The sequence below is a fragment of the Bos javanicus genome, chromosome 7, assembly GCF_032452875.1.
Source record: "Bos javanicus breed banteng chromosome 7, ARS-OSU_banteng_1.0, whole genome shotgun sequence".
In the NCBI taxonomy this organism is placed as follows: Eukaryota; Metazoa; Chordata; class Mammalia; order Artiodactyla; family Bovidae; genus Bos; species Bos javanicus.
In genome coordinates, this window is record NC_083874.1 from 17,913,858 (window position 1) to 17,926,725 (window position 12,868).

Below are 12,868 nucleotides of genomic sequence, written 5' to 3' on the forward strand. Positions count from 1 at the left end.
GAAGACAAAAGAATTCAGTTTAAAAATGGGCAAAGAATTTGGACATTTGTCCAAAGAAGATACATGTAGGGATATTTGTGATACATCCAGATGATGGAATATGACTCAGCCATAAAAACAAATGACCAATACACAGAAATGAACTCACGCTACTTGGGAAAAGCCACTGGAACAGCCACTACTGGCCTGGAAGGTGATGAATCCCAACCCCATTCCAACAAGGGGAAGCCGGGAAGCTAAAAACTGTATCCCCCAGAATCTCATGTGTGGAGGGTTCTGGACATAACTTGTGTTCCACTAATCAGGACTGATTTGGACATGACCCATGTCATGTTCCCAGCAGAAACTGGGTGCTTCTGGGGCCAGCAGCAGGGGCATCAGCTTCTTGCCTGGGCCAGAAGTCTCCTGACCCAGTGGCCTCTTGGGCAGAAGTAGTTTTCCTGGTCCACAGCAGAGATGGTGTGGTTCCACTGTCAGCTCAAACCAGTCAGTCCTAAGGGAAATCAACCCTGAATATTCATTGGAAGGGCTGATGCTGAAGCTGAAGCTCCAATACCTTGTCCACCTGGTGTGAAGAGCCAACTCATTGGAAAAGACCCTCATGCTGGGAAGGATTGAGGGCAGGAGGAGAAGCAGGTTACAGAGGATGAGATGGTTGCATGGCATCACTGATTCAGTGGGCATGAGTTTGAGCAAGCTCCAGGAGATAGTGAAGGACAGAGAAGCCTGATATGCTGCAGTTCATGGGGTCTCAAAGAGTCAGACGTGACTGAGTGACTGAATAGCAACCACCACCATCAACTACTGGAGAGGTGATGGAGCCTCCTGGACTGGTGAACTAGAAGTTGTTCCTAGAACATACTCTTCCAGCCCCACTAGTGATTCCCTCCCCGCCCCCTACCTGATTTTTTGAGCTATGACTTACAAACCATAAAATTTACTCCTCATAACGGTACACAAACTTGTAATAAATCCATGCAGCGTGAAACCATTGGGACCCTCTGGGCTTTCTGTATCTGGGTATCTGTTTTCTTCTTCCTGTCTGATTCTTGTGAGAATTGTTCCCATGTATAGGTGTGTTTTTGATGTGTCTGTGGGGAAGGTGAGCTCTCCATCCTCCTACTGCACTGTCTTGATCCCCCTTCCCTGGTCACAACAGTTTTTAATAAAAAACAGGGACTTCCCTGGTGGTCCAGTGGCTAAGACTCTGCGAAATGCAGGGGGTCCAGATTTGAGCCACTGGTTGGGGAACTAAGATCCTACATGCCTCAACTAAGTAAGACCCAGTGCAGCTAAATAAAAATATTGTTTAAAAAAATAAGAAAACTTAAAATTTATTTATTTATTTAGCTGCATTGGGTTTTAGTCATGGTGTGCGAGATCTTCGTTGTGTCATGGAGGATCTTTTGTTGTGGCACATGCATCCCTTAATTGTGGCATGCAGGCTTCAGTGGGTGCGGGCTCAGTGGTTGTGGCACGTGGGCTTTTAGTTGCTCAGCAGCATGTGGGATCTTAGTTCCCTGACCAGGGATCAAACCCATGTCCCCTGTACTGCAAGGTGGATTGTTAACCACTGGACCCCCCTGGTCACAATATTTTTATCCACTGATCTGTACATACTTGTATCATGTGTATTTATGTTTGACGACACCTTAATAGACGCAGATGATTCACTAGCATTGAGCTCATGGCCAGCGGCACTATAAGTCATGCCTGAATGGAGCTTATTTTGCACGTGTATATTTTTCCATAAGGCTCCTCATAGCTTTCTTCAACTCAAGTCACCACATAAGCACTGCACTTGGGGGCCGTTTTCAACAGCTAAAGACAATCTCTTTAACAAGTGGTGCTGGGAAATCTGGTCAACCACTTGTAAAAGAATGAAACTAGAACACTTTCTAACACCATATACAAAAATAAACTCAAAATGGATTAAAGATCTCAACGTAAGACCAGAAACTATAAAACTCCTAGAGGAGAACATAGGCAAAACACTCTCTGACATACATCACAGCAGGATCCTCTATGATCCACCTCCCAGAATATTGGAAATAAAAGCAAAAATAAACAAATGGGACCTAATTAAACTTAAAAGCTTCTGCACATCAAAGGAAACTATTAGCAAGGTGAAAAGACAGCCTTCAGAATGGGAGAAAATAATAGCAAATGAAGCAACCGACAAACAACTAATCTCAAAAATATACAAGCAACTCCTACAGCTCAACTCCAGAAAAATAAATGACCCAATCAAAAAATGGGCCAAAGATCTAAATAGACGTTTCTCCAAAGAAGACATACAGATGGCTAACAAACACATGAAAAGATGTTCAACATCACTCATTATCAGAGAAATGCAAATCAAAACCACTATGAGATACCATTTCACACCAGTCAGAATGGCTGCGATCCAAAAGTCTACAAATAATAAATGCTGGAGAGGGTGTGGAGAAAAGGGAACCCTCTTACACTGTTGGTGGGAATGCAAACTAGTACAGCCACTATGGAGAACAGTGTGGAGATTCCTTAAAAAACTGGAAATAGAACTGCCTTATGATCCAGCAATCCCACTGCTGGGCATACACACTGAGGAAACCAGAAGGGAAAGAGACACGTGTACCCCAATGTTCATCGCAGCACTGTTTATAATAGCCAGGACATGGAAGCAACCTAGATGTCCATCAGCAGATGAATGGATAAGAAAGCAGTGGTACATATACACAATGGAGTATTACTCAGCCATTAAAAAGAATACATTTGAATCAGTTCTAATGAGGTGGATGAAACTGGAGCCTATTATACAGAGTGAAGTAAGCCAGAAGGAAAAACACCAATACAGTATACTAACGCATATATATGGAATTTAGAAAGATGGTAACGATAACCCTGTATACGAGACAGCAAAAGAGACACTGATGTATAGAACAGGCTTATGGACTCTGTGGGAGAGGGAGAGGGTGGGAAGATTTGGGAGAATGGCATTGAAACATGTGAAATGTCATGTATGAAACGAGATGCCAGTCCAGGTTCAATGCACGATGCTGGATGCTTGGGGCTGGTGCACTGGGACGACCCAGAGGGATGGTATGGGGAGGGAGGAGGGAGGAGGGTTCAGCATGGGGAACACATGAGAAATAAAGGAAAAAAAAAAAAAAAGAAACCACCAAAAAAAAAAAATGCAGAAAACATAGTACTAAACAGACCCCCCAAAAGACACAGGTTCACAGCTGAAGCCAGGAGGCATCTTGTTGGGCCTTCAACAAGCTGCAAACATGCACGTTGGGTTGTTAAACTTTTCCACTGCTCCACCCATTTCCAGAGATGGCTATAGAAATGCCAGATACATTAATTTTGGGGGTTAGTCGCTCAGTTGCGTCCAACTCTTTGCAGCCCTATGGACTGTAGGCCACCCGGGTCCTCTGTCCATGGGATTTCCTGGGCAAGAATACTGGAGTGCATTGCCATTCCCTTTTCCAGGGAATCTTCCCAACCCAGGGATCGAACCCATGTCTCCTGTATTGCAGGAGTCTGAGCCACAGACTTTATCTTTACAGTCTGAGCCACAAGTCCTCAGTGAGCAGGCAAACTTATAAATATGGAACATGCAAATAAAGAGGATTGACCATACTTACATAGTAAAAGCAGAAAAACTTACAAATTGTTGAGGAAGGCTTTAGCCTTATCTCTATCAGATGCTCTTCTGTGAGGAGAATGTCTGTACATTTCTGATCAATTTATCATTTGGTATTTTAAAGAGGAAACAGGAAAAAAAGAAAAAAGGAGTGCCTCTGGGTATCTAGGACCTGAAGGGGACACTGGAAGTTTCCTTCTTCCTGTCCTCTTGGTCGGTCCCTCTATATGCTGGGACATGTCCCCTCCTCACTCTCTCTCTACCTGTACTGATATCCTTTCAGGAACTGATACTGTATGTATGCCATATCAGCTTTGGTTTGTCCATACACAGACTATTGGATGAGAGAGGAAGGAGGTTCTATTCTTTCAAGCTGCCGCTGTCTCACATCTTATGACAACAGCAGACTCATCTTTCCCAGAGGATGGAACTCATAAAAAATCACAGTTATTGGGACTTCCCTAGTAGCTCAGCGGTAAAGAACTCGCCTCCAAGTGCAGGAGATGAGGGTTTGATCCCTAGGTTGGGAAGATCCCCTGGAGGAGGGAATTATCCAGTGTTCTGGCCTGGAAAAATCCCGTGGACAGAGGAGCCTGGCAGGCTACAGTATATAGGGTTGCAAGGAGTTGGACACGACTGAAGCGACTTAGGCTGCACTCACCCTCTCCCAAGACTCAGACATGTGAGCTCACACAGCCAGTCAGAATCTGAACCCAGAATCTGAGCTCCTTGACAAAGGACAAGCTGTCCACATCTGGCCAAAAATCAGGACACAGGGTGCCAGAGAGTTTTATTGTCAGAACTCATCGGACGGGTTTCTAAGTTGCTTCCAGGAAGATGAGTGGGTTTAGGGGCCCGGTTTCTTCTTCAAACTGGGCTTCTCTTCTCTGGTGTCTCTGCCAGTCCTCTGGGGAGGGAAAAAAAAACCAGTTGAAACCCACCAGGTCAGATCTTTCTTCTGAACAGGCAATTCTTCAGGGTCATCCTCATCAGTTTCCCCAAGCTCACGCCCCGAAGGCTTTTAGGAATTCCAAGGTCTATGCTGACCTTGTCGCTTCAAGAGGTATGGCCGGTCCAAGAGTGTTTACCTCTTCCACAGGCAGATGACAAAGAGACCGATGCACAGGGAATGTGGCTTCTTAGTAACACAAGTCCCTGTGATGGGGTCTTCCTCTTGCAGGCTGGAGAGAGGAGAAAGGTAAGTTCTCACGTGGGGACCCTTGGTACATGTGTGTTCATTCCCTGACACCCCTCCACCCGGGGACTGTAAGATGGAGCTGTTCCAGAATAAACAGATCCACTTAGAAATTAAGAAAAAAATTGAATTCCTCTCCACTGAACTTGAACTTGATATTTACCTTTTAAAAAAATTTATTTTTTAATTGAAGGATAATTGCTTTACAGAATTTTGGGTTTTTTTTTGTCAAACCTCAATATGAATCAGCCATAGGTATACATATATCCCTTCCCTTTTTAAACTCCCTCCCATCTTCCTCCCCATCCCACCCCTCTAGGTTTATACAGAGCACCTGTTTGAGTTTTTTGAGACATACAGCAAATTCCCGTTGGGTATCTGTTTTACATATGGTAATATAAGTTTTCATGTTATTCTCTCCATACATCTCACCCTCTCCTCCCCTCTCCCCAAGTCCATAAGTCTATTCTCTATGTCTGTTTCTCCATTGCTGCCCTGTAAATAAATTTGTTAGTACTATTTTTCTAGATTCCATATATATGTGTTAGAATACAATATTTAGCTTTCTCTTTCTGACTTAACTTCACTCTGTATAATAGACTCTAGGTTCATCCACCTCATTAGAACTAACTCAAATGTGTTGCTTTTTATGGCTGGGTAATATTCCATTGTGTATATGTACCACAACTTCTTTATCCATTCAGCTGTCGATGGACATTTGGTTGCTTCCTTTGGCCACCTCATGTGAAGAGTTGACTCATTGGAAAAGACTCTGATGCTGGCAGGGATTGGGGGCAGGAGGAGAAGGGGATGACAGAGGATGAGATGGCTAGATGGCATCGCTGACTTGATGGATGTGAGTCTCAGTGAACTCCGGGAGTTGGTGATGGACAGGGAGGCCTAGCATGCTGCGATTCATGGGGTCGCAAAGAGTCGGACACAACTGAGCGACTGATCTGTTCTGATGTTCTGCTGCTGCTGCTGCTGCTGCTAAGTCGCTTCAGTTGTGTCCGACTCTGTGCGACCCCGTAGATGGCAGCCCATGTTCTAGCTATTGTAAATGGTGCTGCAATGAACAATGGGATACATGTGTCTTTTAATTTTGGTTTCCTCAGGGTATATGCCTTGGAGTGGGATTGCTGGATCATGTGGTGGTTTTATTCCTAGTTTTTTCAGGAATCTCCATACCATCTTCCATAGTGGCTGTGTCAATTTACATTCCCACTAACAGTGTAGGAGGGTTCCCTTTTCTCCACACCCTCTCAAGCATTTATTGTTTGTAGACTTTTTGATGATGGCCATTCTGACCAGTGTGAGGTGATACCTCATTGTAGTTTTGATTTGCATTTCTCTGATAATGAGAGATGTTGAGCATCTTTTCATGTGTTTGTTAGCCATCTGTATGTCTTCTTTGGAGAAATGTCTATTTAGGTCTTTCACCCACTTTTTGATTGGGTTGTTTGTTTTTCTGGTATTGAGTTGCATGAGCTGCTTGTATATTTTGGAAATTAATCCTTTGTCAATTGTTTCATTTGCTATTATTTTCTCCCATTCTGAGGGTTGTCTTTTCACCTTGCTTGTAGTTTCCTTTGCTGTGCAAAAGCTTTTAAGTTTAATCAGGTCCCACTTGTTACTTTTGTTTTTATTTCCATTACTCTAGGAGGTGGGTCATAGAGTATCTTGCTTTGATTTATGTCATCGAGTGTTCTGCCTTTGTTTTCCTCTAAGAGTTTTATAGTTTCTGGTCTTAAATTTAGGTCTTTAATCCATTTTGGGTTTGTCTTTGTGTATGGGTCAGACACGACTGAGCAACTGAACTGAACTGATGGTGTTATAAAGTGTTCTAATTTCATTCTTTGACATGTAGCTGTCCAGTTTTCCCAGCACCATTTATTGAAGAGGCTATCTTTGCCCCATTGTATATTCTTGCCTCCTTTGTCAAAAATAAGGTACTCATAGGGGCATGGGTTTATTTCTGGGCTTTCTATCTTGTTCCATTGGTCTATATTTCTATTTTTGTGCCAGTACCATACTGTCTTGATGACTGTAGCTTTGTAGTATAATCTGAAGTCAGGAAGGTTGATTCCTCTAGCTCCATTCTTCTTTCTCAAGACTGCTTTGGTTATTCAGGGTCTTTTGTGTTTCCATACGAATTGTAAAATTTTTTGTTCTAGTTGTATGGAAAATGCCATTGGTAATTTGATAGGGATCACATTGAATTTGTAGATTGAGTTTGGTAGTGTAGTCATTTTCACAATATTGATTCTTCCTACCCAGGAACATGGAATATCTCTCTATCTTTTTATGTAATCTTTGATTTCTTTCATCAGTGTCTTATAATTTTCTTTGTACAGTTCTTTTGTCTCCTTAGGCAAGTTTATTCCTAGATGTTTTATTCCTTTTGTTGCAATGGTAAATGGGATTGATTCCTTAATTTCTCTTTCTGATTTTTCACTGTTAGTATACAGAAATGCAAGTGATTTCTGTGTATTGACTTTGGATCCTGCAACTTTGCTAAATTCACTGATTAGCTCTAGTAATTTTCTGGTACTATCTTTAGGGTTTTCTATGTACAGTATCATCTCATCTGCAAACAATGAGACCTTTACTTCTTTTCCGATATGGATTCCTTTTATTTTTCTTCTCTGATTGATGTAGCTAGGATTTCCAAAACTATGTTGAATGATAGTGGTGAAAGTGGAACACCGCCTTTGTCTTGTTCCTGATCTTAGGGAGAATGCTTTCAGTTTTTCACCGTTGAGAATAATTTTTGCTGTAGGTTGATGAAAGTGAAAGTGGCAAGTGAAAAAGTTGGCTTAAAGCTCAACATTCAGAAAACTAAGATCATGGCATCTGGTCCCATCACTTCATGGGAAGTAGATGGGGAAACAGTGGAAACAGTGTCAGACTTTATTTTTTGGGCTCCAAAATCACTGCAGATGGTGACTGCAGCCATGAAATTAAAAGACGCTTACTCCTTGGAAGAAAAGTTATGACCAACCTAGATAGCATATTCAAAAGCAGAGACATTACTTTGCCAACAAAGGTCTGTCTAGTCAAGGCTATGGTTTTTCCTGTGGTCATGTACGGATATGAGCGTTGGACTGTGAAGAAGGCTGAGCGCCGAAGAATTGATGCTTTTGAACTGTGGTGTTGGAGAAGACTCTTGAGAGTCCCTTGCACTGCAAGGAGATCCAGCCAGTCCATTCTGAAGGAGATCAGCCCTGGGTGTTCTTTGGAGGGAATGATGCTAAAGCTGAAACTCCAGTACTTTGGCCACCTCATGCGAAGAGTTGACTCATTGGAAAAGACTCTAATGCTGGGAGGGATTGGGGGCAGGAGGAGAAGGGGACGACAGAGGATGAGATGGCTGGATGGCATCACTGACTCGATGGATATGAGTCTGGGTGAACTCTGGGTGAACTCTGGGAGTTGGTGATGGACAGGGAGGCCTGGCGTGCTGCGATTCATGGGGTCGCAAAGAGTCAGACACGACTGAGTGACTGAACTGAACTGAGGCTTATTATATATGGCCTTTACTATGTTGAGGTAGGTTCCTTCTATGCCCAGTTTTTGAAGATTTTAATCATAAATGGGTGCTGAATTTTGTCAAAGGCTTTTTCTGCATCTATTGAAATGATCATGTGGTTTTTATCTTTCAGTTTGTTAATATTATGTGTCACATTGATTGATTTGCATATATTGAAGAATCCTTGCATCCCTGGAATAAACCCAATTTAATCATGGTGTGTGAGCTTTTGTTGTGTTGCTGAATTGTTTGCTAAAATTTTGTTGAGGATTTCTGTATCTATGTTCATCAGTGATATTGGCCTGTAATTTTCTTTTTTGTGTGTGTTGTCTTTGTTTGGTTTTGGTATCAGGGTGATGGTGGCCTTGTAGATTGAGTTTGGAAGTGTTCCTTCCTCTGCAATTATTTGAAAAAGTTTTAGAAGGATAGACATTAGCTTTTCTCTAAATGTTTGATACAGTTCTCCCATGAAGCCATCTGGTCATGGGCTTTTGTTTTTTGGGAGATTTTTGATCACAGTTTCGATTTCAGTGCTGTAATTGGGTTGTTCATAATTTATATTTCTTCCTGGTCAGTCTTGGAAGATTGAACTTTTCTAAGAATCTGTCCAATTTTTCCAGGTTATCCGTTTTATTGCCATATAGTTGTTACCATAATAGTCTCTTATAATCCTTTGTATTTCTGCATTGTCTGTTGTAACCTCTCCTTTTTCATTTCTAATTTTGTTGATTTGATCCTTCTCTCTTTTTTTCTTGGTGAGTCTGGCTAAAGGTTTGTTAATTTTTTTTATCTTCTCAAAGAACCAGCTTTCAGTTTTATTAATCTTTACTATTGCTTCTTTCATTTTTTTTTCATTTGTTTCTGCTCTGATCTTTATTATTTCTTTCCTTCTAATTTTGGGCTTTTTTTGTTCTTCTTTTTCCAGTTGTTTTAGGTGTAAAGCTAGGTTGTCTATTTGATGTTTTTCTTGTTTCTTGAGGTAGGGTTGTATTACTATAAACTTCCCTCTTAGAACTGCTTTTGCTGTATCCCATAGGTTTTGAGTTGCCGTGTTTTCATTGTCATTTGTTTCTAGAAATTGTTTTATTTCCCTTTTTATTTCTTCCGTAACCTGTTGGTTATTTAGAAACATATTGTTTAATATCCATGTATTTGTGTTTTTTACAGTTTTTTTTTCTTGTAATTGATATCTAATCTTATAGTGCTGTGGTCAGAGAAGATGCTTGATATGATTTCAATTTTCTTAAATTTACTGAGATTTGATTGGTGACTCAAGATGTGGTCTATGCTGGAGAATGTTCCATGTGCACTTGAGAAGAAGGTGTATTCTTCTGTATTTGGATGGAATGTCCTGAAGATATCAATGAGATCCAACTCATCTAATGTATAATTTAAGACTTGTGTTTCCTTATTAATTTTTTGTTTTGATGATCTGTCCATTGGTGTGAGTGGGGTGTTAAAGTCTCCTACTGTTACTATTACTGTCAATTTCTCCTTTTATGTCTGTTAGTGTTTGTATTATGTATTGAGGTGCTCCTATGTTGGGTGCATAGATATTTACAATTGTTATGTCTTCCTCTTGGATTGATCCCTTGATCATTATGTAGTGTCTTTCCTTATCTCTTATAATCTTCTTTATTTTAAGGTCTATTTTGTCTGATATAAGGATTGCTACTCCAGCTTTCTTTTGCTTCCCATTTGCACAGGATATATTTTTCCATCCTCTCACTTTCAGTGTATATGTGTCTTGAGGTCTGAAGTGGGTTCCTTGTAGACAGCATATATATGGGTCTTGTTTTTGTATCCATTCAGCCAGTCTGTGCCTTTTGGTTGGAGCATTTAATCCATTTACATTTAAAGTAATTATTGATATATATGTTCCTATTGCCATTTTCTTAATTGTTTGGGGTTGATTTTGTACATCTTTTTTCTTCTCTTGGATTTCTTGACTATATAAGTCCCTTTAACATTTGTTGTAAAACTGGTTTGGTGGTACTGAATTCTCTTGACTTTTGCTTGGCTGAAAAGCTTTTGATTTCTCCATCAATTTTGAATGAGATCCTTTCCGGATACAATAATCTTGGTTGTAGATTTTTCCCTTTCAGTACTTTAAATATATTCTGCCATTCCCTTCTGGCCTGCAGGGTTTCTGCTGAAAGATCAGCTGTTAAGCATATGGGGTTTCTCTTGTATGTTACTTGTTGCTTTTCCCTTGTGGCTTTTAATATTCTTTCTTTTAGTCTTTGTTAGTTTGATTAGTATGTGTCTTGGCATGGTTCTTCTTGGGTTTATCCTGTATGGGACTCTTTGTGCCTCTTGGACTTGATTGACTATTTCCTTTTCCATGTTGGGGAAATTTTCAACTATAATCTCTTCAAAAATGTTCTCATATCCTTTCTTTTTCTCTTCTTCTCCTGGGACCCCTATAATTCGAATGTTGCTGTGTTTGATATTGTTCCAGAGGTTTCTGAGACTATCCTTAGTTATTTTCATTCTTTTTACTTTATTCTGCTCTTCAGAAGCTATTTCTACCATTTTATCTTCCACCTCACCAATTCGTTCTTCTGCTTCAGATATTCTGCTATTCCTTCCAGAGTATTTTTAATTTCAGTAATTAGGTTGTTTGTCTCTGTATGTTTATTCTTTAATTCTTCTGGATCTTTGTTAATTGATACTTGCATTTTCTCCATTCTGTTTTCAAGGTTTTTGATCATCTTTACTATCATTTTCTGAATTCTTTTTCAGGTAGTTTGCCTATTTCCTCTTCATTTATTTGGACGTCTGTGTTTCTAGTTTGTTCCTTCATTTGTGTAGTATTTCTCTGCCCTTTTCTTTTTTCTTTTTAACTTACTGTGTTTGAGGTCTCATTTTCCCAGGCTTCAAGGTTACATTTCTCTTCCTTTTGGTTTTTGCTCTCCTAAGGTGGTCCAGTGGTTTGTGTAAGCTTAGTATAGGGTGAGATTTGTGCTGAGTTTTTTGTTTGTTTGTTTGTTTTTCCTCTGATGGGCAAGGCTGAGTGAGGTGGTAATCCTGTCTGCTGATGATTGGGTTTGTATTTTTGTTTTGTTTGTTGTTTAGATGAGGCATCCTGCACAGGTGCTACTGGTGGTTGGATGATGCTGGGTCTTGTATTCAAGTGGTTTCCTTTGTGTGAGTTCTCACTATTTGATACTCCCTAGGGTTAGTTCTCTGGGAGACTAGGGTCTTAGAGTCAGTGCACCCACTCCAAAGGCTCAGAGCTTGATCTCTGGTCAGGAATGAAGATTCTACAAGTGGTTTGTTATGGCATTAAATGAGATTAAAACAAATACCCAAAAACGAGAAACCAAAGATGAACCCCAGACAAATGGCAGTTATAAAATCAGGCAAATAATAATTAAAATAGTGGAATATATGCATATACATATATGCCCATTAGCAAAATCAAAACAGTCCAACAAAAATAAAGTACAATAGATTGATCCATTGAACAAAGAAACCAAAAATTATATCTACCAGTTAAGAGCAAAATTAACTAAAGCACAAACTGGAAAACAAAACTAAAGCAAGGTGCCAAGTGGGGAATAAAGCAATGAAAATAAAGCTAACAAATGTGTTGAGAGGAAAGGAAAGAAAGAATAGATATGTAAAGTTAAATAGAGGTAAAGAAGATTTGTATATATTAAAGATTAACTGCCAGGGGAAAAGAACAGTAGGAAAAGCAAACAAAGGCATAAATAATAATATATTCTAAAAAATAAAAAATTAAAATTAAAAAAAGAGAAAAAAAAAAGAGAAAACTCCACAGAACTGCAAATGCCCAACGTAGAGGCAGAGGTTTATAACAGCAATAAAAAGTGTGACTGAAAAAAAAAACTCAAAAGCTTAATTAGATTTCACAGTGCCAATAAAATCAACATCTGCAACGGGTTGGGGGTAGGAAAAAAAAACAAAAGAAAAAAAATTCCAAAAGACTCTACAGAACAAGTCAAAACATAAGAATAATAAAAGTTTTTCTTGGGTCACTGCTGTCAGAGTACATTCCCTCTCTGGGAGTCACAGTCCACCTCACCTCCCCAGGCTGCCCTCCAACACTGTGCTGATTTCTAGACCTGCTGTGGGGGCAGCTCAGACTCTAATTTGGTCCTACTCCTTTGTATTCTTGCCTCCAATGTCCACAGCTATCAGAACTAGTGTGTTTTCTTTTGTGGGAGCTCTCAATGTCATTTTATATATTCCATAGACACAGAGCTGCCTAGTTGATCATGTGGATTTAATCTGCAGCTTGTACAAGCTGGTGGGAAGGTTTCGGGTCTTCTTCCTTAGCTACTCTGCCCCTGGGTTTCAACTGTGGTTTTATTTCCACCTCTGCATGTGGGTTGTCCACTGGGGTTTGCTCCTGAGGCTGCCCTGGAGGACTTGGGTTTGCCGCTATGAGGGCCAGGTGTGGAGGTGGTGCAGCTGCTTTGGGTCACAGGGGTTCTGGCAGCACCGGGTACTCAGGGGAGTTGGCAGCTAGGGCAGCAGGAAATATAGT

At 40.4% G+C, this 12,868-nt stretch overlaps 1 protein-coding gene across 5 annotated transcripts in view; it reads right to left on the reverse strand.

Annotated features, from left to right (window-relative positions):
- Positions 1 to 4,383: 4,383 nt before the first annotated feature.
- ACSBG2 (acyl-CoA synthetase bubblegum family member 2) overlaps positions 4,384 to 12,868 on the reverse strand; it is a 48,795-nt gene continuing 40,310 nt past the window's right edge. For 3 of the 5 annotated variants that reach the window (XM_061422484.1, XM_061422479.1, XM_061422481.1), the window contains one exon: positions 4,719 to 4,809. Coding sequence is in view for 1 of the 5 variants with exons in the window: in XM_061422482.1 (XP_061278466.1) it covers positions 4,447 to 4,535; positions 4,717 to 4,809 (182 nt within the window). In the remaining 4 variants the exon portion in view is untranslated. Of the gene's footprint in view, positions 4,536 to 4,716; positions 4,810 to 12,868 lie in introns of those variants that run through there. The other 2 variants (XM_061422482.1, XR_009737428.1) reach the window with 2 other exon arrangements.